The sequence below is a fragment of the Microcaecilia unicolor genome, chromosome 9 (assembly GCF_901765095.1).
Source record: "Microcaecilia unicolor chromosome 9, aMicUni1.1, whole genome shotgun sequence".
NCBI classification, from domain to species: domain Eukaryota; kingdom Metazoa; phylum Chordata; class Amphibia; order Gymnophiona; family Siphonopidae; genus Microcaecilia; species Microcaecilia unicolor.
In genome coordinates this window covers 77,681,433-77,708,604 of record NC_044039.1, presented here as the reverse complement: position 1 = coordinate 77,708,604, position 27,172 = coordinate 77,681,433, and the positions used below count along the sequence as shown (strand labels likewise).

General features: G+C 43.6%; 1 protein-coding gene across 3 annotated transcripts in view; it reads right to left on the bottom strand.

Annotated features, from left to right (window-relative positions):
• The window catches only part of SHISAL1 (shisa like 1), a 466,569-nt gene that overhangs the window by 228,021 nt on the left and 211,376 nt on the right, over nucleotides 1–27,172 (bottom strand). For all 3 annotated transcript variants that reach the window (XM_030215136.1, XM_030215135.1, XM_030215134.1), the window contains exon 2: nucleotides 21,113–21,212. In XM_030215136.1, the coding sequence (XP_030070996.1) occupies nucleotides 21,113–21,197 (85 nt within the window). In that variant the 5' untranslated portion in view covers nucleotides 21,198–21,212. The remainder of the gene's footprint in view (nucleotides 1–21,112; nucleotides 21,213–27,172) is intronic.

Below are 27,172 nucleotides of genomic sequence, written 5' to 3'. Positions count from 1 at the left end.
GGGGCATAATTGAATGAAAACGTCTATCTCCATGGGCGTTTATCTCCGAGAACGGGTCCGTGAAGGGGCGGACTGAACCGTATTTTCGAAAAAAATAGACGTCCATGTTTTATTCGAAAATTTGTGAGCTGGGCGTTTTTGTTTTTCAGTAATAATGGAAAATGAAAGCGCCCAGCTCAAAAACGAATAAATCCAAGGCATTTGTTCGTGGGAGGGGCCAGGATTCGTAGTTCACTGGTCCCCCTCACATGCCAGGACACCAACCGGGCACCCTAGGGGGCACTTTTACAAAAACAAAAAAAAAGGTACAAGAGCTCCCAGGTGCATAGCACCCTTCCCTTGTGTGTTGAGCCCCCCAAATACCCCTCAAAACCCACTGCCCACAAGTCTACACCATTACTATAGCCCTAAGGGGTGAAGGGGGGCGCCTACATGTGGGTACAGTGGGTTTGGGGGGGTTGGACGACTAAGCATTAAGCAGCACAATTGTAACAGGTAGGGGGGGATGGGCCTGGGTCCACCTGCCTGAAGTCCACTGCACCCCCTAACAACTGCTCCAGGGACCTGCATACTGCTGCCAGGGAGGTGAGTATGACATTTGAGGGTGAAAATAAAAAGTTGTGAAACAGCATATTTTGTGGTGGGAGGGGGTTAGTGACCACTGGGGGAGTCAGGGGAGGTCATCCCCGATTCCCTCTGGTGGTAATCTGGTCATTTAGGGCACTTTTGGGGGCCTTATTCGTGAAAAAACAGGGTCCAGGAAAAGTGCCCTAAATTCTAGCTACAAACGCATACTTTTTGTCCATTATCGGCGAAAGGCGCCCATCTCTCCTCGGCCGATAACCACGCCCCAGTTCCACCTTCACCACGCCTCCGACACGCCCCCATCAACTTTGTACGCTTCCGCGATGGAGTGCAGTTGAAAACGTCCAAAATCGGCTTTCCATTATACCGATTTATTCGTTTTTGTGAGATAAACATCTATCTCCCATTTGGGTCGAAATCCAGGCGTTTTTCTCTTTCAATTATAAGGTAGATAGTAACATATTCTTCCATATTATTCATCTGTTCATAAAATTTGTCAGATCATATGAAAGCATTGGCCCATTTTATCCCTGCATCAAGGTTTTAAGTATATGCTCAGATTTGCATTCATTAGAGGTCAAAACCTGGGGGAATTGATGTCTATTCAAAGAGTATTCAGAGACATTCCTCAACAGCAGGGACAACATGACCAATGTCATCACGGTGTTTATTACAAACATGCACTAAGGACAAACAAGATAGGGATCCCTAGTTTAGGTCATTATTTTTGTTTAAAATCTGTTACAAATTGTGAATCCCAGCAGGTGGTATATGGGATTTGATGTCCGTGCCACTTATGGTACATATGAGAGACTACATGGAAGACTAAACAGTGAATTGTGCAACATCTCAGCAATATTAGATTACAGCTAGAGGAACCCTCTCCAGTGGAGCATTGGCGTCAGGCCTTACATTCTGTGGAAGATTTGTGCTTTGTAGTGCTGATACAAATACCTTCAACATGTGGAGGGGATGCAACCAAACTATTAATACACAAGAAGCAACAACTTATATATTTTTGGAATACAGTTATCCCAGCAGGACTTAATAAGGAAGTAGAGTGGAATCAATTACTGACTAATTGATAGAATCTATGTTGGTGGGTTTACCCCTTTAAGAAACCCAATGATTTAAGCTGCCATGTGAGAACATTTTTAGGGAAACACGCCATGTTTTTTGGTAAAGGATTCCTTTACCGTGGAGCAACTATTAAGTAAGGTTTCAACTATAACAGTTATAAAGATTTTTTGAGCATAATATTAAATACAACTATAGTGAAGAAAAATGTTACCCTGTTTTCTTCCGTTTGGTCTCCTCACGGCGCTATTAGCGAAATGTAGATCCATGTCAACACCAAGTAAAGTTTAAAGTGTTTGAGGCAAGAGAAAAGGATTTTGTAACTTTCACAGATGCTCTTTGGCAGGAACGGAGATATCAAAACTATTGGAAAAGTAACCTTGATGGGCACAGCTGGTGAATTTAGCAGTTTTGATTGGTACAGTTGGTGAATTTAATGGTTTTGGAGTCTTCAATACGACATATTCAATTCAAGAGAAAATGGAACAGAGTCAGATAATAAGGAGAATGATCATCTACTGAGAGACTTTCATTACAATTTGCGTCTGCTAAAGGCAAGGATAACACAGGAGTTTTTTACTCTACATCGTGGCTGTCAACCCCGACAGGCAAGCTTCATTTTATAGATCTTCTCCGTCTATTTTCAGAGATATTGGACACATACATTTTTTTAAACAAATCATATCCAGACCCTGACCCCTGAGGCAGGCGTTGTTTAACGCTGAAACACGGCCCGTGTTGGGTCACTTGTCAATAAAATACTCCTGTTGTCTCAGTCTTGAAGGCCCAGTGTTGCTTTTTTTGTTTGTGTACTTTTTATGTATGCTGTTTACCCTCTCTGTTCGGTTTTTGGAGTCTTTGCTATGACATATTCAATTCAAGAGAAAACGGAACAGAGTCAGATAATAAGGAGAATGATCTACTGAGAGACTTTCATTGCAAGACGTAGACTGTACATGTTTGAACATTCTGAAGTTTGCAGTGTTTTTAACTATCTTCAGGAGTTTGAAGGATATTTTCCAATTCCATCAGGAGCATTTCAGCACAGGTGATTATTTCGTAACCCCCAGAGATATAAGTCCTAACACTGGGAGTCACCATGGAGCCAACACACAAAGATAAGTTTTTCTATTTTGTTATATTTGAATAATTTTGATTAGAAGGTGTTAGACCCAGGTGCAATGATTGTCATTATTTACCACGACAGCTCTGAGGGAGAACATGGGGATGTACTAAGCATAGTACTATTATCTAAAAAAAAAAAATTAAGTTATAGAACGCATTTATATTGAGCAGATAAAGAGTTTCTGTATATTATTAATATTTAATTTAGTTCAGACAGTCAAATTGTAATTGGTTTGATATTTTACACTATTTCTGCATAGTTTTTATCCCAGAGGTATATTATTATGCATATTCATTGTGGATATCCTGAGTAATCTGACTGGCTAGGTGTGTCCCGAGGATTGGGTTGAGAACCCCTGCCCCAGAGGCTACTTTCAGTCCTCAGGTACAATAGCTGATTTTAATGATAGCTTATAGATTAGTAGTGAGGTCTGAAATTTAATTTTTGCGTTCTTTCAGAACCCATCCGGTTTTGGTGATTTCTGACCTCGAAAGAAATTTCCTCCTTCATTACATGCCTTTAGGATTGCTGAACTGCACCTCCTCTGCAAGTTCCATGCTTGGATCTCTAATTTTAGTGCTCTAAAGAAGGTTCTTAACTAAAGAGCTGCACAGGAATGGGGTTAGTGGGAATCCCGTGGGAATCCCCTCCAGATCTGCAAGAATCCCGTAGCGATGGACTCAACTCCTATGGGGTTTCTGTGGAAGTTTACATTACGCCAAGCCATACCTCTAGGACTCCTCCTTTTGCCATAGTTACTGGCGTCACCTCCTCCTCCCTGATCAGCACAGTCACACACACATGAGCAAGCAGTATCAGGTCATCTGATCTACAGGTGAGTGTGTGTGGCAACTGGCAATTGGTTGACCTTCCAGTCTTGCCCCCTAATGCAGCAAAACCTTTTCAAGGATGTGCACACTGCACACACAGGAAGCAGAGGACTCAGAGTTGGAAGGAGCTGGAGCTGCACATGGTAGGAAGCTTGTAGATGTAAGTGGTGAGAGGTTGCCTTGGAGCTGTGTGCACAGAAAGTAGAGGTCAGACTTGGTGGAGCAGTATACATGGACGCACGATACAGATCTGCACTGGAACAGGGTTAGGAGGAGGACAGAAGAACACCAAAACAGTTTGAAGGTAGATATTGCAGACTGCAGAGGAGGCAGGGGAGAGCATGGAGAAGCGGGGGGATGGGGTGGGGGCAGTGGCGTTCCTGGGGGTGCTGGCACCCGGGGCGGATCGCCGATGCGCCCCGCCCCCCGGGTGCAGCGTCCCCCCGATGCAGCGCGGACCCCCCCCAGCGAAAGGACACCCCCGCAAAGGAACCCCCCCCCACCGGGTGCATGCCGCTGGGGGGGGTGCCGCGCACGCCTGTCCTCCGTTGTTCCATGCTTCTTCTCTGCCCCGGAACAGGTTACTTCCTGTTTCGGAGCAGAGAAGAAGCATGGAACGACGGAGGGCAGGCGCGCGCGGCACCCCCCCCCCCCCCCCCAGCGGCGTGCACCCAGGGCGGACCGCACCCACCGCCCCCCCTAGGAATGCCACTGGGTAGGGGCATAGCTGTGATCATGTGCTGCGGTGAGCCTTTGCAATGTAGCATAGTCTAAGGCTTGCTGCTGCACATGAGCATAGCCATGCTCCCCCCAATCTCCCATCTCATCTACAGAGTAGAGAGGAGAAGAGGAAGGGGATGGGGGAGTACAGCTGTGCTTGTGTGCTGCAGCGAGCCTTTGTAATACATTGCAGAGTACAGAAAACTGCAGAAGAGGAAGCAGGGGGTGGGGATGGGGGGATTGGAGGAGGCTTCTCAGCTGTCCTCCCTCGCTTTCTCGTCCAAGTGTAATTTAATTGTTGGGGGGGGGGGGGGGGTACTGCAATCACCTTTAACCTTTTTCCTTATTTTTTCCATTGATACTCTTGTGGAATTTGTTTTTTTTTTCCTTTTGCTATTTTTTGTCTTTCCCCTTACCTGACATTAATATGCCTTCTTCAATGCTGAGCAATGTTGCATTATTACCAACAACATCTCATAGCAGTTTGGACTATAGGAAACAGATATAACCACCCCTTTTCCCATTTTACTGTTCTTTAAATATCTATTTTTACCAAAGACAATTGAAAATTATTAGAATATTTAGAGAAAGAAAATCAATATTGCCAATAATAAACCCTTTCATCAGGAAGAGATAAGTGCATCTTTGCTAAATAGTCTTAATGCATAGTAAAGGATATTTCAGTGAGGTAAGTGCATGCCCCCAACAATTACTGCACACCCTTTGCACTTACTGAACTTTAGTAAAAGGGCCCCATAGTGAGTAAGAAGGTAATTTTTAAAGGAATTCTCTATGAGTAAATGCCTTTATATATTGCCCTCCCTCACGGTGGAAAGCTACCCATACTGTACATACCATAGAACTCTGGATTTCTAATTCCTTATAAACAACTCCCTTAATGGAAGGGTGAGATCGAATGGCAATCAGGAGTGGCTCAAGTGCTATATTAAATAGATATGGGGAGAGGGGACAACCTTGCCTCGTGCCACGATGTAAAATAATATTATCCGATAAAAGATTGTTAGTGATTAATTTAGCTACTGGGTTTGCATAGAGAGACTTAACCCTAAGCAAAAATTCTGGAGGACAACCGAACCAAGACAGTGTCTCAAAGAGGTAGTTCCATTAAACCGTATCAAAAGCCTTTTCCGCATCCAGCGATAGAGCCACGATTGGTTGAGATCTTGAAGAGGCTAAGTGAGATATGTGAAGAAAGAGTCTTGTGTTGTCACTGATGAGTCGGCCAGGCATGAAACCTACCTGACTATGATGAATAATTTTAAAAGTAATTTTTTAAATTCGGTTAGCCAGAATTTTAGCATATATTTTATAGTCTACATTTAGTAATGAGATAGGCCAATAATTGGACACTAAGAGAGGGTCTTTGTTCGGTTTGGGAATGACAGTAATAACCACCTCGGAGAAGCGACTAGATCTGATATTTTCAGGCGACAAATCATTAAAAAGCTTTAAAAGAAAAGGAGAGAGATCTTGTTTGAAAACTTTAGAGAACTCTGCGGGGATTCTGTCTGGACCTGGGGACTTCCCAATAGGGGAGTCTTTAATTGCCACTTGGATTTCTTCCTCACTGATTGGCACCTGAAGAGAGAGGACATCATTTCCTATCCATTTGAGACTGTTTAATGAGGTTAGAAAGTCTTTGGTTAATTGTTGTGACTGAGGGGTTTCTGATCAATATAACTCAGAGTAGAAATGATGGAAAGCCTGAGAGATATCCGTCTGAGAAGTGGCAATGCTGTGACTGGGATGTGTTATTGCAGCAATCTGAACTTTAGTTCTTTTCCTTTTAAGATAGTTGGCTAATAATTTACTAGATTTGTCCTTTTCAGCATAGTGTTTTGAATGAAACTCAAAGATCTCCTGCCTGGCCTTTAAGCTCAGCAGTTTGCTTAATTCATATTTGTACTTACAAAGAGTAGTGAGAAGGTGGGGACTGTCTCTTAGAAGATATGTGTTTTCTGTTTCCTTAATTTTAGATTCAAGCTTCAGAATTGAGGCTCGATCTATTTTTGTTTTATGAGCCGCATGAGATATAAGTTCACCTCTCAAAGCAGCTTTGAAGGCTTCCCATATTGTAAGCGAGCTAAGAGAAGCAGAGGAATTGGTACTGAAGAAGTCTTTGATAAACACCTTTAATTTTAGAGAGATATCATCATCTGCAAGAAGATTTAGAGGGAGTCTCCACAATGGGGACCGCTTATTACATTTAGAAGACTAGTTCAAAACTAGTGAAACTGGTGCATGATTGGAGACAACAATTGGAGAAATATTAGAAGTGCCTATTGACTCTGTCAAAGTGTTGGAGATTAAAAAGTAATCTAGCCTTGAGAAACTATTATGAGGGGAAGAATAGAATGTAAATTCTTTTGCTGTCGGATTACATAGCCTCCATGGATCAATAAGATGCAAATGATCAATGAAAGAATGCAACATAATAGATGACTTTGAGGGGGTTGTCTTTGCCTTAGAATGTCTATCTAGGAAATAGTCTAAATGTATATTGAAGTCCCCTGCCAAAATTATGGGAAGGGGCTCCAATGTTTGTATGATTTGAAAGAGATTTAGAAAAAAGTCAGGAGTATCAGTATTTGGGGCATATATATTGACCATCAATACAGAAATATTATTAATAGATACTTTAACAATTACCCATCTACCTTGTGTGTCCACACTCTGATCTAAAATAGTTAGATTCAGGTATTTATGAAACAATATTAAGACACCATGTTTTCTACCCACTGAAGGAGAATTTATGGAAGATGAAATCCAATTACATTGCTTAATAAATGAAAAGGTGGAGAAGTGGAGGGGCATAATTGAACAAAAAAGTCTATCTCCATGGGCGTTTATCTCTGAGAACGGGTCCGTGAAGGGGCGGACTGAACCATATTTTCGAAAAAAATAGACGTCCATGTTTTATTCGACAATTTGTGAGCTGGGCGTTTTTGTTTTTCAGTGATAATGGAAAATGAAAGCGCCCAGCTCAAAAACGAATAAATCCAAGGCATTTGTTCGTGGGAGGGGCCAGGAGTCGCAGTGCACTGGTCCCCCTCACATGCCAGGACACCAACCGGGCACCCTAGGGGGCACTTTTACAAAAACAAAAAAAAAGGTAAAAGAGCTCCCAGGTGCATAGCACCCTTCCCTTGTGTGTTGAGCCCCCCAAATCCCCCTCAAAACCCACTGCCCACAAGTCTACACCATTACTATAGCCCTAAGGGTTGAAGGGGGGCACCTACATGTGGGTACAGTGGGTTTGGGGGGGGTTGGACGAATAAGCATTAAGCAGCACAATTGTAACAGGTAGGGGGGGATGGGCCTGGGTCCACCTGCCTGAGGTCCACTGCACCCCCTAACAACTGCTCCAGGGACCTGCATACTGCTGCCAGGGAGGTGGGTATGACATTTGAGGGTGAAAATAAAAAGTTGTGAAACATCATTTTTTGTGGTGGGAGGGGGTTAGTGACCACTGGGGGAGTCGGGGGAGGTCATCCCCGATTCCCTCTGGTGGTAATCTGGTCATTTAGGGCACTTTTTGGGGCCTTATTCGTGAAAAAACAGGGTCCAGGAAAAGTGCCCTAAATTCTAGCTACAAACGCATACTTTTTTTCCATTATCGGCGAAAGGCGCCCATCTCTCCTCGGCCGATAACCACGCCCCAGTTCCACCTTCGCCACGCCTCCGACACGCCCCGTCAACTTTGTACGCTTCCGCGATGGAGTGCAGTTGAAAACATCCAAAATCGGCTTTCCATTATACCGATTTATTCGTTTTTGTGAGATAAACGTCTATCTCCTGATTTGGGTCAAAATCTAGGCGTTTTTCTCTTTCAATTATAAGGTGGACAGTGAGTCTCTTGAAGAAAAATAACCTTAGGTTTAATTTTTTTGAGATAAATCAAAACTTTTTTCCTTTTTATAGGATGACTTAAACCATTTACATTCCAGGGCACTATACTTAAAGGGGAGACAGGAATGAACTGTACCATTGAGGTTTATTGAGAGAGGTACTTGAGTAAATATGTTGCCCATTTTGAGGTAGACACTCAAGAAAATAACCAAAAAAGGAAAGGGATAACTGAATAGCTAAACAGGAAAATGGCATACAAAACTAACAAGTAGTTCAGCCCAGAAATTGCAAGATAATAAGAAAGACTGAGAGGAGAGACGAAATGACCCCCAAAGGAAGACCCTGCTGGTTCCAAAGATACATGAGACAGTAAGTAGTTAACTGTTCACTAACAGGTAAATAACAGAAAAAGATACAAACATTACATTCCTTTACAGCAGCTAATTAAACTCAATCTATGGGGTTATTGCCCAATGGTGATTTGACCTGTGACAAGTTGACTGAACATTAGCTCAGAGTAGGGAGAAAAAGATATATTAAAAGGTGTTTTTCAACAGCTGAGGTAGAACACTCCTGTATAACAGCAGGAACAGCATAGCACCGAAGTGCTTCCCCCTTTTTTTCCTTTTTTCACTTAAATACTCAACTGTTATAGTATGAAGTGCAGAACACTACCACCCTCTCTCCGAACAGGTTCAATTACTCGATGCCCAGATGTTAACAGCAAGTCCAAAAGTAGAAATCATGGAATGTCTATTGGCTACATGCTAGCCCGATGTATTTGTCCTCTAGTATGGTTGGTCCGCATGATGGGATCTGAGGGAGGAGCACTGCAGTCTAGTAGTCTGTCAGGTATGTCATGTAGCCTCCCCAAGTTTCTCTAGGGCAGCATTATCGATATCACTGCTTTTTCTTCGCAGATTTTTATCTGCAATTGCTGCTTTCATGTTGGAGGCATAGGATTCCAGTGAGAGCTTGGAAAACATTTTGTCACTCCGCTGTTCATCTTCTGTCCGATATTCCTCTTCCTCGCGAATATATCACCTTAGTTGGAGTAGTTGTGTTCCTTTCTATCAGGACTATCACAACACCGAGGACAAAGGAGTGACATTCGTAGATCTTGTACCTTTTCTGAGTTGACACCTGGTAGGATAGCTGCTGTGTCAGGGTTTACACATTATTGAATTCTTTGCTATTGAAGAAGTCTGTATCATCTCCTAGAACATTGGGATACATGTGGAGCCGCCCACCAGAACAGTAGCATAGATCTATGCCTTCATAGAGGGCACCTGCTTCAATACTGGCGTAGGTGCCAAGAGAGAGGGTACACTCCGCACGCTTACAGGCAGCATGGAGACAGTGAATAGCACTCTGGTTATTGATGATATCCTTCTTGCGCTTGCGTTAAGATTCTGTAACAGAGTGAATCTTCATACATCTGTCAAGATCTGCCTTACTCAAATGGGTGCCGCCGGCAACTTAACTTCAAAGATCCCATCGTCAATGGTTAAAATTTTGACCACGGCATATGCATTAGCAGCAGCAGTAGGCTCACTAATTATACATAACACATTAAAACCAGTGATGATGCCTGTGTCCGTTGCAACCGGACACAGGAGTAGATGGTTGTAAACTAGCAAGAAGGGCGAAGGCTGTTTTCGGTCTCCGTACTACTGCTGCCATTCGAGTGAACCAGGAGTGCATCTTTACACAGTTAAATGGTTCAGAAGGAGTTGTTCCTCAGCTGGGCAAAACGATCCATAGATAACAGCAAATATAGTAATATGGAACTATAAGAATAATAAAGGAGGGTATTGCAAGTTAAAGATTACTTAAAACCTTACAAACAGCGCAGTAAAGCTTCATCATGGTGATAACGAAGGACTAATGTTAGGAGGGCATGCCATGAGACTGCACTTGATCTAAATACATTTGCAGTTGATCGGGAGAATCGAAAAAGTGTGTAGAGTTATGAAGGGTGACTTGCATGCGTGCTAGATACTGCAAGCCATACCTAGCCCCCAGAGACTTCAGTCTGGCTCGAAAATCCAAGAAGGCCTTCCGTTTTCGAGCAGTAGTTTTCACCAAATCCGGAACTATGAATATTTTTTTTCCATCAAACCGGAGGTCTGCTGTGAGTATGGCTAGAGCTTGCTGGAAACGTAGGAGTCTGGCAATTATCTGCCTGGGGTTCTGCTCACCTTGTTTGAAAAAGGATGGCAACCTGTGAGCCCTATTTGAGCAGGAAATCAGTTTTTAGCTGCAGTACTTTTGGGAGCCAGGTAGAAAGAAATTGGGTAACATCGGGACCTTCCACTCCCTCCCTTAAGCCGATGATCCATATATTGTTACTTCTGTTCCTATTTGCGAGATCCTCAATTTCTAACTCCATCTTACGAAACCGTTGCTTGACCTAGTCTTGCTGTTGTGCCATCGATAGTGCCACTTGATCTGCCCGTGTCTCTAGCGATTCCACCCGGAGTATGAAAGCCGTTAGGTTAGAAGAAAGGGCTTGAAGATTCGATTTGAGGTCACAGGTTGCTTGAAAATGTTTTGTTGTCAGATCTTTATACATTTAATGTTTTTATATCCTCCATTATGATTTCAGAGGTGGCGGTTGGCAGTCTCGATAACGAGGTCTTTTCTGGAGTGAGTGGATCCGTTTTTGATCGTTTAGACCCAGTCTGAGGCAGGTTAGCTGCATCCCCCTTTGACGATTTAGATGAAGACATGACTACCTTAGCAAATTAGTGAAACATCCAAGCTGTAGTATCCGAGAAAAACTCTCATTAAGAGTGATGTTTTGTGAAAAGCAGGGAAGGAAAGACTTCAGGCGTCCATCTTTGTCAGCTGCTCAACAGCGCCCCCCGCTGATTTGCCATCTGATTTTAAAGAAAAACCTTTTAAGGAGTTACTATGAGGCTTTTCCCTTTAAAAATCACCTTGCAGGCCTGAAAGCACCACAGGGCAGAAATGTAGCTAGGTGGGTCACCAGGGGAGGGTCCACTCCTCCAAAACGGACTTCCGCCGGCGCCTATTTTTGATGCAATCTGTCGCATGTAAAATACGCTCCCCCTGTGCCTTCAACCTGGCTATACTTCTGCCACAGGGAGACTCAAAAATACATTCAATGTGCTTCAGTATTCTGTAACTACAACTTGTGGAAGATAGAGTTACCATATTTGCTCCCCCCCAAAAGAGGGGGAGTCACACCCCTGCCACACCCTCTGCCCTGCCCCTTCACATACCGCCCTACCCCTTTCACCCCGCCCCCCGTCACACCCATCTAAGGGTGTCCTATCCTCCCTTCCCCTTACTGTACTACCCTGGTGGTCTAGTGACCTCTTTAGGGCAGGAAAGAGCCCCCTCTTTTCTGCCCGGAGCGTCTGCAGACTATTGTTTGCTGACTCCAGTCCTGGCGCTGATTCAAAATGGTCACCGAAAGTGACCTTGCAAGACTTCTGCAGACGTCTCGAGAGGCCGCCTCAACTCTCGGCGGCCATTTTGAATCAGCGCCGGGACCGGAGTCAGCAAACAACAGTATGCAGGCGCTTCGGGCAGGAAAGAGGGGGCTCTTTCCTGCCCCGAAGAGATCACTAGACCACCATAGCAGTACAGTAAGGCAAATCCGGACAAACGGGCAGGCCGGCAAAACCCGCCCGGTAACCCGGCCATGTCCCCAAAAAGAGGGCATGTTCGGGTAAAACTGGACATATGGTAACCCTAGTGGAAGATGATCATGTAACTTTTACAAGCAGGGCACGAGGCGCTGCCTGCGACGCTGCTTTGGGGAAGGAGAGGGGCGAAAGGGACTCGGGTGGGGGTGTTCAGAGGGGAGAAGGGGACTGGGGTGGGGGTCTCAGACAGGGGAGGGGAGAAGGGGACTGTGGTGGGGGTCTCAGGCAGGAGAAGGGGAGGGGAGAAGGGGACTGGGGTGGGGGTGTTCAGAGGAAAGAAGGGGGCTGGAACTGGGGGCTGAAAAAAGGGGCAGAGAGAGAGAGAGGGGACAGATCCTAGATGGAAGGGGGAGCGAGAGGGAGGGCAGACCCTGGATGGATGGGAGAGGGAGGGCAAATGGTGGATTGAAGGGGCAGAGAGAAAGGGCAGGCAGTGGATGGAAGGGACGGCAGAGAGGGCTGACACTGGATGGCAGAGAGAGAGAGAGAGAGAGAGTGAAGACAGATGCTGGATGGAAGGAAGACGGTGAAAAGAAGATGAGGAAAGCAGAAACCAGAGACAACAAACTGTAAATAAAATATATTTTTTTTATTTTTTTTGCTTTAGAATAAAGTATTGTAGATATGTTAAATGTTTATAATAGAACATGTAAATAAGGTAATCTTTTTATTGGACTAATTTTAATACATTTTGACTAACTTTCGGAGAACAAAACCCCCTTCCTCAGGTCAGGATAGGATACTGTAACAGCACTATACTGTACTGACCCGAGGACGGAGGTTTTGGCCTCTGAAAGCTAAATGTATTAGTGCAATAAAATGGTATTATTTTATTTTCTATATTTGTTTTATTTCTATTTGTTAATTTGTAAAGTGGTGATTGGTACTTGTTAGTTTTTTTCAAATTTACATCTGCTGTCTTTATATTTTGCACAGTACTAGGGGACAGTTTCTGTGGTGTTGCATTGTATGCAGAGTCTGGCATTGGGGGTTCAGTTTAATTTTTGTCTAAATAGAAAGTTTATGATTACTTATTCTATAGTGGATTAGGGTGTATCTGTGTTTGTGAAAAAGACATGGCTTTCAGTTGGCATTGACTGTGCAGGATCTACGATCTGTACTATTCTGTCTGGTTTCATTTTACAATAGGTGAATTGATGTTCTAGTGCTCACTGTAGTGTTTAAGATGCTTTCCTTTTCCTTGTGTGACTCGTAGAAATGACTGTTTATGGTATGGTAGAATTGCTCTATAGGTCCTGAGTGTTTTGTATTCTCGGCATGCCTAGTACTGGATTTGGGGGGGGGGGGGTGTTAAAAAATGACCGGCCCCAGGTGTCAACTACCCTAGGTACGCCACTGCTCCCAATGCCACCACCCTGGGGCGAAGTTCCAAAAAGGCCCTTCGTCTCATCTGTGTAGGCTGTGAGAGATCTGGAAAGATACAGACCTTTGAACCCAAAAACAGATTTTCTAAGTGTCAAAATGAAAGCCGTAGTACGGCATTCCTATCAGGCTCCAACGCAAAAGTGGCAAGCAGAGTTAACCTCTGAGTAACTATTTCTAATGAGCTTTCTAGGAATGAGGTAAGATTCATTCCCTCCCCTATTACGGGGGGGGGGGGGGGGGGGGCTCCCACCTCCACTCCAGTACTCCCGATGTAATAAGCCCATGTAATGGGAGGGAGTGAGTCCTTGTCCATTCCCAGGATGTCCACCAAATATTTTTTGACCATTTCCAAAGGAGAAATTAATGGCGATTTGGGAAAATTAAGAAACCTAAGGTTAAGTCTTTTAGTCTGATTTTCAAGGTATTCAAGTCGTTTATGTAGGAAATTATTGTCTTTAACCAAAGCTGTTTCTATAGATCCCATTTCTTGAATTTTGATATCCACACGTTCCAATTTCTGGGTTTGCTGTGCAGTCACTTGTGCTTGAAGCAGGGCAGCCTCAGAAAGAACTTCAATATCAGAAGAATTCTGCTTTAAAGTAGTTTGCATAGAGGTTTGGATATTGTAAACCATATCCCATAGTGACGCCAGCGTCACAATTGCTGGTCTAATCACTCCACTAGCCACAGGAGGAGAATGAGATAGACTATCAGCCCAAGCTAACTTGGAAACAATAGCTTGAGGCAATACCTTTGAAGCCTGTTGTAGTAATGTTTCCCCGAAGTTGAGAATCTAACTCCGTTGCTGCAGTCACACCCTCAGACAGGACCAGCTGAGCCACTTCGGCGTCTGTCTCTGTTTGAACAGCCAGCAACTCTGTTCCAGGCTAGGGAGGTGCAATTCGCTCCACAGGGCTCAAGGAAGCCCCGTTTCTACTCTCAATCGACTCCAAAGGGCCGAGAGCTGCAGTGAGGGTCGAAGTTCCCTGAGGACCCGGTTGCTGCCTGGGAAATTGCAGGGTTGTTTGTTTCAACGTCGAGGAGGTCACAGGAACCGAGGGACATTCCTTTACCTTCCCCCTCTGCTTCCCCATGGTTAACAAGGCAACAGAGGCACCGAGAGAAACTCACAAACACAGCAGCCTCCAGGAGCAAACACAGGTGCATCTATTCACAGCGCCATCTTGGAATCAAGGTCTCTCTCCTGAGTCGAGCTTACTAATCTCTCCCCTCCTATCCAGTATTGCGGTTTCTGCACCCAAGTGCATCACTCTACACTTCTTGGCATTAAATTTTAACTGCTCAACTCCTCTGGGGTATATATCAGCGTTCGGTTTTCCTATTATTTGAAATAATATTACTTTCAAAAAACCGTGGAAAACTAAAAACCTAAAATTACCTATAGTGCAGTATGCGGAGAATTTTATATATATATATATATATATATATATATATATATATATATATATATATATATATATATATATATATATAATATGCTAATGGTGCACAGTGACTGGGTAGCTTTTGCTGGGCTGACTGGAAGTCCTAGAATATTTCATACCCGACCTGACATCATAGCACCAGTGCCTCCCTCCTGCCTATAATGCTAACCTATTGCTGTTGTCATACATTGGCAAACTTAGTACAAGTAGAGATTCCAAGAAGCATGTTAATACAAATACTTCCACGTAGGATGGGCTACTTATCTTGATGCTGTGAGGGGGTAATAGTTAGTTCAACTTAGTCCAGCTGGAGCCCCAGTCCAGTCAATGACGTGCAGTAAAACGTGATTTCAAAGAATGTTCCCTGTGTTCGCTGCATTTATAGTTCCCTACATGCGGACATGTTTCGCAGGAAGTGTCATCAGGGGAATGTAATTCTGTAGTGGGAACAGCTCAACTTCCACTCTCGTCCGGCCGGGACGCCGATGCATGCGCAGTAGGGTATGAAGTATTCTAGGACTGCCAGTCAGCCCAGCGAAAGCTACCCAGTCACAGAGCACCAATAGCATATTATATAAAAAATTTAAAAAAACATTTTCTCCACACATTGCACTATAGGTAATTATTTAGGTTTTTAGTTTTTCATGGTTTTTTGAAAGTAATATTAAATTTTAACTGCCAGACCTTCGACCATTCTCCTAACATTCGGAGATCCCTTCTCATCGTTTCTACTCCCTCCAGTGTATCCACTCTATTGGCTATTTTCGTGTCATCCGCAAAAAGGCAAACCTTTCCTTCTAACCTTTCATCAATATCTCCCACAAATATATTAAATAGAATAGGCCCCAGCACCGACCCCTGAGGAACCCCACTGCTCACCTTCCTTTCCTCTGAACGGATTCCATTTACCACCTCCCTCTGCCACCTGTCGGTCAACCAGTTTTCTATCCAGTTCACCACTTTCGGTCCTAAGTTCAGCCCTTTCAGCTTATTCACGAGTCTTCTGTGGGGATGTATCAAAGGCTTTGCTGAAATCCAAGTAGATTACATCTAGGGCATGTCCTTCATCCAGTTCTTTGGTCACCCAGTCAAAAAACTTAATAAGATTTGTTTGGCAGGATTTTCCTTTGGTAAAGACATGTTGCCTCAAATCCTGTAACCGATTGGTTTCTAGAAAGTTAACTATCCTTTCTTTCAGCAGCAACTCCATTATTTTTTTCCTACCACCGACGTGAGACTTACCGGTCTGTAGTTTCCCACTTCTTCCCTGTCTCCACTTTTGTGAAGAGGGACCACATCTGCTCATCTCCAATCCCGCAGAACCTCTCCCATCTCTAAAGATCTATTAAATAAATCTTTAAGAGGTCCTGCCAGTACCTCTCTGAGCGCCTTCACTATCCTGGGATGTATCCCATCTGGCCCCATAGCCTTGTCCACTTTCAGATTCTCCAGCTCTATATAAATTCTTTGTTCCTTAAACGGCGCAGTATCCACTCCATTCCCAGATGTTCCCTCGGCAGTCAACTGTGATCCTTCACCAGGATTTTCCTCTGTGAACACCGAAGGGAAGTAATTGTTTAGCACGTTCACTTTATCTTCATCACTCTCCACATAACCATTCACATCATCTTTCAGTCTCGCAATTCCATTCCTATCTTTTCTCCTTTCTCCAATATATCTGAAAAAGGTTGTCACCTCTCTTTACATCTTTACCATTTTTTCTTCCACTCGTGCCTTTGCTAGCTGTATTTCCCTCTTCACTTCTTTAAGCTTAAGTCAATAATCTTTTCCATAATCCTCTTGTTGCGTTCTTTTGTATTTCTTGAACAAAGCCTTTTTTGCTCTTATTTTTTCAGCTACTTGTTTGGAGAACCATATAGGCTTCCTGCTTCTCTTGTTTTTGTTTACTTTCCTCGCATAAAGATTAGTTGCCATATTTATAGCAGCCTTTAGTTTTGACCACTGATTTTCCACATCTCCTATGCCTTCCCACACTAAAAGCTCCTTCTTTAGGCATTCCCCCATTTAATCAAAATCAGTATGTCTGAAATCCAGTACTTTGAGTTTTGTGCGTCCACAGTCCACATTTGCCCTTATATCAAACCATATGGTGCGATGATCACTGTTACATAGGTGGGCACCGAACCGGATTTTGAAAACACTTCCGCCATTCATGAGCACTAGATCCAGCACTGACCCTTCCCTCGTGGGTTCCATCACCATTTGTCTGAGCAAGACACTTTGACAGGCATCCACAATCTCCCTACTTCTTTCTGATTCTGCAGACAGAACGTTCCAATCCACATCAGACAAATTGAAATCTTCCAACAGTAGCACCTCCCCTTTCATACCAATCTTTTGAATATCTTCTTTGTCTAACTTCTTCGTTTGTGCCAGAGGTCTGTAGATAACCCCCATGTGGATACAGGTTCTGTCTTCTCTTTCCAGGATGATCCATAAAGCTTCATCCTTTCTCCAGATTCCCCTCATTTCAGCCGCTCTGATACTGCCTTTCATATACAGCGCTACTCCTCCACCTCTTCGGCCCTCTCTATCCTTCCTAAAAAGATTAATAGTCTGGTATGGTCACAACCCATTCATGGGAATTGTAGAACCACATCTCTGTAATAGCAACAATATCCAAGTTTTCTTCAAACATCAGGGCTTGCAAGTCTTGAACCTTATTACTTAAGACTACGAGCACTTGTGCTCATTGCCTTCCATGTGCTTAGTGAGTTTAGGTGGTTTTCTATATTTACATGACCTTTCCCTTTGCCATCATGTTTATTTTGGGGGTGACTTTCTGAATTCCCTTGTTTCCTTTTGTCACCCCCACACTCTAGTTTAAATGTCTAGAAACATACTACTACTACTACTATTTAGCATTTCTATAGCGCTACGAGGCGTACGCAGCGCTGCACAAACATAGAAAAAAGACAGTCCCTGCTCAAAGAGCTTACAATCTAATAGACAAAAAATAAAGTAAGCAAATCAAATCAATTAATGTGTACAGGAAGGAGGAGAGGAGGGTAGGTGGAGGCGAGTGGTTACAAGTGGTTACGAGTCAAAAGCAATGTTAAAGAGGTGGGCTTTCAGTCTAGATTTAAAGGTGGCCAAGGATGGAGCAAGACGTAGGGGCTCAGGAAGTTTATTCCAGGTGTAGGGTGCAGCGAGACAGAAGGCGCGAAGTCTGGAGTTGGCAGTAGTGGAGAAGGGAACAGATAAGAAGGATTTATCAATGGAGCGGAGTGCACGGGAAGGGGTGTAGGGAAGGACGAGTGTGGAGAGATACTGGGGAGCAGCAGAGTGAGTACATTTAAAGGTTAGTAGAAGAAGTTTGAACAGGATACGAAAACGGATAGGGAGCCAGTGAAGCGACTTGAGGAGAGGGGTAGTATGAGTAAAGCGACCCTGGCGGAAGACGAGACGGGCAGCAGAGTTTTGAACTGATTGAAGAGGGAAGAGGTGACTAAGTGGGAGGCCAGCAAGAAGCAGATTGCAGTAGTCTAAACAAGAGGTGACAAGGGTGTGGATGAGGGTTTTGGTAGAGTGTTCGGAAAGAAAGGGGCGGATTTTACGGATGTTGTAAAGAAAGAAACGACAGGTCTTGGCGATCTGCTAGATATGATCAGAGAAGGAGAGAGAAGAGTCAAAGATGACCCCAAGGTTTCGAGCTGAGGAAACAGGGAGAATGAGAGAGCCATCAACAGAAATAGAAAACGGGGGGAGTGGGGAGGTGGGTTTGGGGGGAAAAATGAGAAGCTCGGTTTTGGTCATGTTTAATTTCAGGTGGTGTTGAGACATCCAGACAGCAATGTCAGACAAGCACGCTGAAACTTTGGTTTGGATGCAAGGTGAGATATCAGGGCTAGAAAGGTAGATTTGGGAGTTATCAGCATAGAGATGGTAGGAAAAGCCATGGGATGAGATTAATGAACCAAGGGAAGCAGTGTAGATAGAAAAGAGGAGGGGACCAAGAACAGAACCCTGAGGTACGCCGACAGGCAGAGGGATAGAAGTATAAGAGGATCCACCAGAGTGAACACTGAAGGTGCGGAGGGAGAGGTAGGAAGAGAACCAGGAAAGGACAGAGCCCTGGAATCCAAGTGAGGACAGGGTATCGAGGAGTATGCTGTGATCGACAGTGTCAAAAGCAGCGGAAAGATCAAGAAGAATGAGGATGGAATAGAGACCTCTGGATTTAGCCAGTAATAGGTCATTGGAGACTTTAGTAAGCGCAGTTTCGGTTGAGTGGAGAGGGCGAAAAGCAGATTGTAGTGGGTCAAGAATAGCATGTGAGGACAGAAAATCAAGGCAGCGGCGGTGAACAGCACGCTCAAGTAATTTGGAGAGAAAGGGAAGGAGGGAGATGGGTCGGTAATTAGAGGGACAAGTAGGGTCGAGTGAAGGCTTCTTAAGGAGAGGTGTGACTGAATTTCTCCCCAAAGATCCTTTTTCCCATCACAGAAGAATGTAGCCCATCATTACAGAACAGCCTGTTATTTTTCCACATATTACCCCATGTTCCTATATATCTAAAACCTTCTTCTTTACACCAAGACTCAAGCCACTTATTGAATTCCACTATTTTGCATAGTCTTTCCTCTCCCTTCTTCCACCTAGGAATTACTTCAGAAAAAGCCACAGTCTGAACCAAAGATTTCAGTCCCTCCCCAAGCTTCTGGAACGCTCTCTGTGCTGTAAACTTGATATTGTTGGCCAGCTCATTTGTCAGGGTTTGAAACAGTGGCGTAGCCAAGGGTGGGCTTGGGTGGGCCCATGCCCACCCACTTTGGGTTCAGGCCCACCCAGTAGCAGCATACCTATGATGTGGCTGGCAGGGATCCCCAAGCCCCACCAGCTGAAAACTCCCAACAAGTGTCCCTCCTGCATACCTTGTAAGTAGCAGATCTTCACCTGCAGTGAGCAGTGACATACATACTGCTCGCACCGGCCCCACAGCCTTCCCTCTGATGTATTTTTGCCTAGGCGGAAACAGGAAGTTGCATGAACAGTGTGTATTAGTTGCTGCTCGCTGCTGGTGAAAATCTGCTATTTACTACTACTACTACTACTACTACTACTATTTAGCATTTCTATAGCGCTACAAGGCATATGCAGCGCTGCACAAACATAGAAGAAAGACAGTCCCTGCTCAAAGAGCTTACAATCTAATAGACAAAAAATAAAAAATATTTAAAAGGTATATGGGAGAGGGGGGATGTTTGAGAGACTATATGGCATGCAGGCGAGAGAAGGAGAGACCAAATCACGTGTGGGATGGGGCAAGGTTCTTCAGCCCACCCATCTTGGGCCCAGGCCCACCCAAAATCGGGTGTCTGGCTACGCCCCTGGTTTGAAGCCTTCCTCTCTTTTCGGATCACTTTCAGTATTTGGTCAGTACATCTGGTAGCTGAAGATCCTGGAAGACATTTCTCTAGATTGGAACCCTTGAACTGTGTTCCTAAGATAATGCCTCTGATAATGGAGTCTCTGAGCAGTTTCTGCTTTTCACCAATCTGTAATTGTTTGGGGGATGTTTCTTGGGTTGTGCTACTTTCATTGCCTCTGGTTCCACCACAGTACTTCTTTTTCCAGCATCATGATGATGCAACACAGCAAAAGAATTTGACAGGGGCAAGGGTTGGGAGGGTGAGTGCTTCTGTGTCACATATCTTAGTCTCCGGAGCCTACTGTGACCAATCTATTCCTCTGTTGTTTCATTCTCTGTGGAAGTGGTGGTAGTAACTTGGCTGTGAAATGAGTAATCCTGGGTGTTTCTTTAATTGCAGCTAATTCCTTCTTGAATTTGTTGATCTCATCTTTCAGAGCTGATATTTGGAGATAGATAGTTCCAGGAGTGGTCAGGGTGATAGAGGGAAGCTTGCTTTTGGAGGGACAGGGTTTGTGTATGCGGAGAGAGAGATCAGGCAGGGAAGGTGGTATGTCACTTTCAGGGGATTCAGTCACAGGAGAGACTGGAAAACAGGGGATGTATTGGTGAGTTCACCATTGCGGCTGTTTCTCCTAGAGCAGTCGTACTAATGGATTGCTAATAGCACAGATGCAGTTGACACCATCTCTTGAGGTAGTGTTAGGTGCAGCCCTGCAGTAATGATAGCTAGCTTGCGATACAAGTCACCATTCTAGCTGTCATAACTGCCACTCCCTCAATCTGCCCCGACACAACCGTGCACTGCCCCATCCATATTAAGCAGCTGGTGCGGGGTTTTTACCATGCTGACTGTTTTAACATACATTAGCCAAGAGCGTGGATCCACATTACAGTCTAACGTGCAGTAAAACTCACGTTAGCTACTTAATGCAGCTTAGTAAAAGGGCCCTTAAAACTTTACATCTATGACACATACAAAAATATTATATTTGTCTATTTACCTGTTGAAGACATCAACAAGAAAACAACAGTTAGCACATTGAAGGACTGGAGAGCACAACCAGTCATCGTTTTGGTTTCATTCATCCATTAGAGAATCACCTGTGAAATGATGAAACAAAATAGCTAAATATCATACAAATCTCTTGTTTTAACATTAATGAGATCTTGCAGCCTACAAACACAGAACTATTAATACATTGAGAATAAAAGGAGGCAAATAATATTCACAGTGATCTTGATATATAGTAATGCTGACGGCTACAACAATGCTGACACAGATACGTCAATAGAGGGATAGAACTGATGATTAATAAAATTCATGCAGATATTTCCCTACCCCAAGAAGTAGGGATGTTTAATCATTTGAACCAACATAGGAAATGTTAAAACAACATTTCTTTAGGGTACTTTTACTAAACCGCGTTACATGTTAATCCGTGCTTAACATGGAAAAAAATGTCCTAACGCAGGACGCATTAAAGCATTTTGCATTGGTTTTGTCATTTGTGCATACTCATTTTTAATACATTTTTGGATGGGGTTTGTCGGGGTTGAGTATGGGTGTGGAAGCACTATTCAGCTAGCGTGCTGACATTAGCTTCTGTTAATTGAATGATGCTGACATAACGGGAGAGCCCTTAGTACTTCTTAAATAGGAAGAGGTAAGGGCTTCCATGTCAATTTTTTCAGTGGCCATAATGTTAACATTAGTGCATGACCAAAAGAAGCAATAATTGAAAAAGGCCAAATTTATGGTCAGAAATTAGCTTAGCAAGCATTGGGATGTGCTAAAAAACCCATTTACTAGCGCAGCTTAATAAAAGGATCCCTTAGTCACTTCAGGCTCCTTTTATTAAACTTTAGTGTGCATTAACGGAATTAGCATGTGCTAAATATTAAGAAGCCCATAGATATTTAATAGGCTTCCTACCATTTAGCATGAGCTAAGCTTTAGTAAAATGGCCCCTTCATGTAAAAATGAAACAATAGAAAAAACTAATGTCATGTTATTTGTCATGTTAACAATCATTTACATTCCAGTAAAGCTCTAAAAAAAAAAAAGAAGAAGAAAAAGGTTTTGTAAAAAAATAAAAAGATTAACAAGGTTTGTTTCTTTTTCCATTAATCATATCCAATTCAACGTATACAGGGAATTCTCTGTTGGAGAGAATTTTCCAATTCTGAGTCTTATTATGTAGCAAACCAGAATCTTTAATCAGCAAAGCTTGTTGATCAGATGTTTGTCTTTCAAAAATACTATCCTTTTTTATGGCCTTACCTATAAGTGGGATAGCAAATTAAATATATACTTGAAACCTGAAATAAACCTGATATTGATTTAACAAATCTTTTCCCACCAAATTCACTTTTTGCTGAGAAGTCGTGAGAAGACCTAGATGTAATGTACTTGAATTTTAGTAAAGCCTTTAATACAGTTCTTCACAAAAGACTCATGAATAACCTGAGAGGGCTGAACGTAGGACTCAAAGTGGCAACCTGGATTGGAAACTGGTTGACTGACAGGCAACAGAGGGTAGTGGTAAATGGAATTTGTTCAGAGGAAATGCAGGTGAGTAGTGGAGTGCCTTAGGGGTCAGTACTGAGGCCAGATCTGTTTAATATGTTTGTGAGAGACATTGCTGAAGGGTTAGAAGGAAAAGTTTGCCTTTTTGTGGATGACATGAAGATCGCAAACACAGTGGATATCTAGAAACCATTAGAAGAGATTTCCAAAAAATTAGAAGAATGGTCAAACGTCTGGCAGTAAAAATTTAATGCAAAGGGGTGCATCACTCTGCATCCAAAAGAGATATACCAGGAGGTGAGAGATTGATATATCTCTACATCCAAAGGAGATATACCAGATAGGAGGTGAGAAATTGATAAGCACAGCTCAGGAGAGATGATGGTGTCTGAGGAACTCCAAGTGACGAAACAATGTGACAAGGCGGTGGTCACAGCCAGAAGGATGCTAGGCTGCATAGAGAAAGGTATAACCTGCAGAAGAAAGGAAGTGTTGATGCTCCTGTACAAATCGTTGGTGAGGCCCCACTTGTTCAAGTTTTGAAGCGGTTCAGAGAAAAGCAACAAAAATGGTATGGGGCACCACAAGATGTTTGAGGAGAGACTTGATGGACCGAAGATGTATATCCTGGAGGAAAGGAGAGACAGGGGTGACATAATACAGACTTTCATATATTTGAAAGGTATTAATGTGCAAACAAACCTTTTCCAGAGATTGGAAAGTGGTAGAACTAGTGGACATGAATTTAGGTTGTAGGGCTGACTCAGGAATAACGTGAGGAAGAACTTTTCATAGAGAGGGTGGCTGGAATGCCCTCCCGCAGGATTTGGTAGAGATGAAAATGGTAACTGAATTAAAAAATGCATGGGATAAGCATAAAGGAATCCTGTATGAAAAGAATGGAACCAAACAAACTTAGCAGTGCTTAGATGCAACTCCAGTAATTGGAAAGCAAGTCCGGTCTGGGCAGACTTCTATGGTCTGTACCCTGATCATGGCTGGACAGATTTGGATGGGCTGGAGTGGGGCTTTGATGACAGCTTCAGTAGTTGGAGAACAAGGCCAGTGCTGGGCAGACTTCTATGGTCTGTGCCCTGAAAATGGCAAGGACATATCAAGATCAAGTATACATATATAGTATTGAATCATACCTTATGCTATGAGTTTACCTTGTTGGGCAGACTGCATGGACCATACAGGTCTTTATCTGCCTTCATCTACTATGCTACTATGTTACTATGACCTTGATGTATTGAAAATTGAGATGCCAAAGTTCAAACTTATGAGAGATAGACTGGTCCAATTTAGCTACAGCTTCCCAAATAACCTCAAGTGTTATAACAGGTTTAGCAGACAAATCAGTTTTATTTAGCTCACCAAATTACTGCAGTGTTTCAGGCCTGTAAATCTACAAGTCCTTAGCGTTTCCCTGGTTCACATCTAATCTGCCCAAAGCTGACTCCACAGATGCCGACATGTCATTTCCACCAGCAATAGAGTAAGCAAGCCAATTTTTTGTTATTAGATGTGATCCCAATTTAATATTTAAAAAGTCACATCACCCCAGATAATTGAAACACAATAAAGGATCTTCAGTCTCTTTCCTTCCCTCATGTACTTCTTCCTCTCTCCATGTATCCAAAGTATGAAGACAGCAGCTGCAGCAATGGTAATAGCAGTCCTTACAAGGTCCTGTGAGTGAATGTGCACTCACAGACCTCAGTACTTTCGAAGGACTTCCGGTCTAACAGGAGTTCACAGAGAAAGATGGGCAGGGTCTGTGAACATCCACTACAGAGTCATAGTGGAGGACCAGAGGGAGAGGGAACAGCCCTTTCTGCTATCCACTGATGATGTGACCCCATTTGGGGTCCAAACCCCCAGTTTGGGAACCACAGACACACTGAACTACTTGGGCTGAATATCACTGGAATCTTTTCTGCCTTAAACAATAGCTATTCCCTGTCCTGGGACCCACCAACTAAAATAGGAATTAACCCATTGGAAATCTTTGCACCAGAAGATGGGTGAAGAGGACAAAGTTCAGCACAATCAGGCATAGTAACTGCAAATAGATGATATTTCCTAAATCTGCTGTAAACATCTATATATAGAAATAAACTGCACATGCTTAGGGATACAAAAGGGGCAATTCTATAAAGGGTGCTGAAAGTTAGACACCCAAAATCTAGGTGCTAAGTTAGTATTCTATAACAGCAGATGTGAACAGAGGAGTAGCCTAATGGTTAGTGCAGCAGACTTTGTTCCCGGTAACCTGGCTCGAGTCTCATAGTAGCTCCTTGTAAACATGGGTAAATCAACCCTCCATTGCCCCAAGTACATTAACTTACCCACCTGTTTACTAAGGCACACTAGTGGCTGCCTTATGCTAATGCCAACACAGATCATTCACTTTAAATGGGATGCGTCAGGATTGCCGAGTGGCAGCCGCTAATGTGGATTAGTAAACAGGGGGGTTAGATTGTAAGCCCGCTAGAGACAGAGAACGTACCTATATATGTCCCTGGATTCTATATAGCTCGCCTAGTGTTCCACACCGAAATCCAAGCATATTCTATAACAACGTGTGTAGCTTAATTGTCTTAACAAGCTAATCAGCATTGATAACAGGTCTTAATGAGGGCTAATTAGCAATAATTATGCGCACAACTCACTACGTGTATTCTGTAACACACTGTGCCTAAATTCTAATGTGTTCTGCCAAAAAAGAGTGCGGTTATGGGCAGGGAAATGGGTGTCCCAAAATTTACGTGTCAACATTTACGCCATGTTTGAATGTATGTAGTTTTAAGTACTATGATATCAACTAAGCGTATTCTATATACCATGCCTAAATATAGGTACAGATTACAGAATATGCTTAGATGGAAATTTATTCCATGTAGAGATTTTAGGTATCATATTGTGAGGAACCCCTGAGGGTCCGGGAAGAAGGAATCTGGGAGAGGAGCAAGATGAGTAGGTTTCATACCCGGGACTCCAACTACAAGTCCCAGTGGGAAGCCACGCCCCCATGGAGGCATATGTTTCCCAAGAGCCGGAGAAGGGAGGAGGACTACAGTTCCCAAGAACCCCTGCAAAGCCCTGGGGGCAAGCAAAGGGAGCAGCAAGGGAACTACAAGTCCCAGGATTCTGAGGGAGAGGAGGGGGATTGGCTGAGGAGGAATAATCAGGAGGGAGAGGACCAGCTTGGGACTATAAAGGGAGAGGAGCCCATGGAATGGGAGGTGGAGAAAGAGGTCAGAGAGGAGATCCAAGCCCAAGGTGACTGGGGAAGTGAGCCCATGGAGATTGCTGCTCTAGCTCATGTACAAGGGAAGAAGTTGAAAGGCTTCATAACAAACCTTCTTCAAGGCTGGGGAAAGCTTGGAGGAAAAGTTAAGCAGCTGTTCCACTCAAGGGGGAGAGAGGTGCCATGCTGTAAAGCAGTGAATGATATCAGCTGTGGCCAGAAGTCAGACCCGGTGGAGAAACAGCTAGTGACTTGAACTGTGCTCAGGAACCTGGCCATGCTGGGGAAGCAGTGAGTGATTTGAACTATGTCCAGAAGTCATTCCATGCTGGGGAGGCAAGGAGTGATTTAAACTGTGTCCAGAAGTCATGCCATGCTGGGGAAGTTGTAAGCTCTGTCGAGCAGGGACTGTCTCTTCATGTTCAAGTGTACAGCGCTGCATACGTCTAGTAGCGCTTTAGAAATGATAAGTAGTAGTAGTAGTAGTAGTAGTGAGTGATTTAAACTGTGTCCAGAAGTCATGCCATGCTGGGGAAGCAGTAAGTGATTTAAACTTTGTCCAGAATTCATGCCATGCTAGGAAGCAGTGAGTAATTTAAATTGTGCCCAGAAGTGGTGCCATGCTGGGAAAACAGTGAGTGACGAACTGTGTTCAGAACACTGCCATGCTGGTGAAACAGTGAGTAATTTAAAACTGTGTCCAGGAATCAGGCCATGCTGAGGAAGCAGTGAATGATTTAAACTGTATCCAGAAACTGTGGCCGGCGGGGGGAAGGAACAAGGGGTGATATGTGCTGTAACCAAGGACTGTGTCTGGAAGAGGAAATGCCTTGGCCTTGCTGATGGAATAAAGCAGTTTTAAACATATTTTTGGAGTCTGCTTCTGGGAGTGCTGTGTCCAGGGAAGGTGCCTGAAGGTGGTAGCCAGCTGACAATATATAGAATCTGGCTCATAATGTGTACAATGCTGCATACATCTACTAGCACTACAGAAATGATTACTAGTAGTAGTAGCGTGCACCTAATACATTATGGAATACTAGCACAAGTCAACAATTAGGCACCTAAATTTAGATGCCACCTCTTATGCTTGCTCTATGGCAGGTGTAACTGTATACACCTGACAGTTTTCAATAAAGTGTACATTTAAAATAGAACACCCATGCCCCTCCCATATGAATTCCCCTTTGCAGTTACAAGCTAGACCACATAGGTGCAAAGTTATAGAATAGGACCTAAGTACACTTAGGTGTCTAACTGCCCTGTCACCCCTGTTTTGGC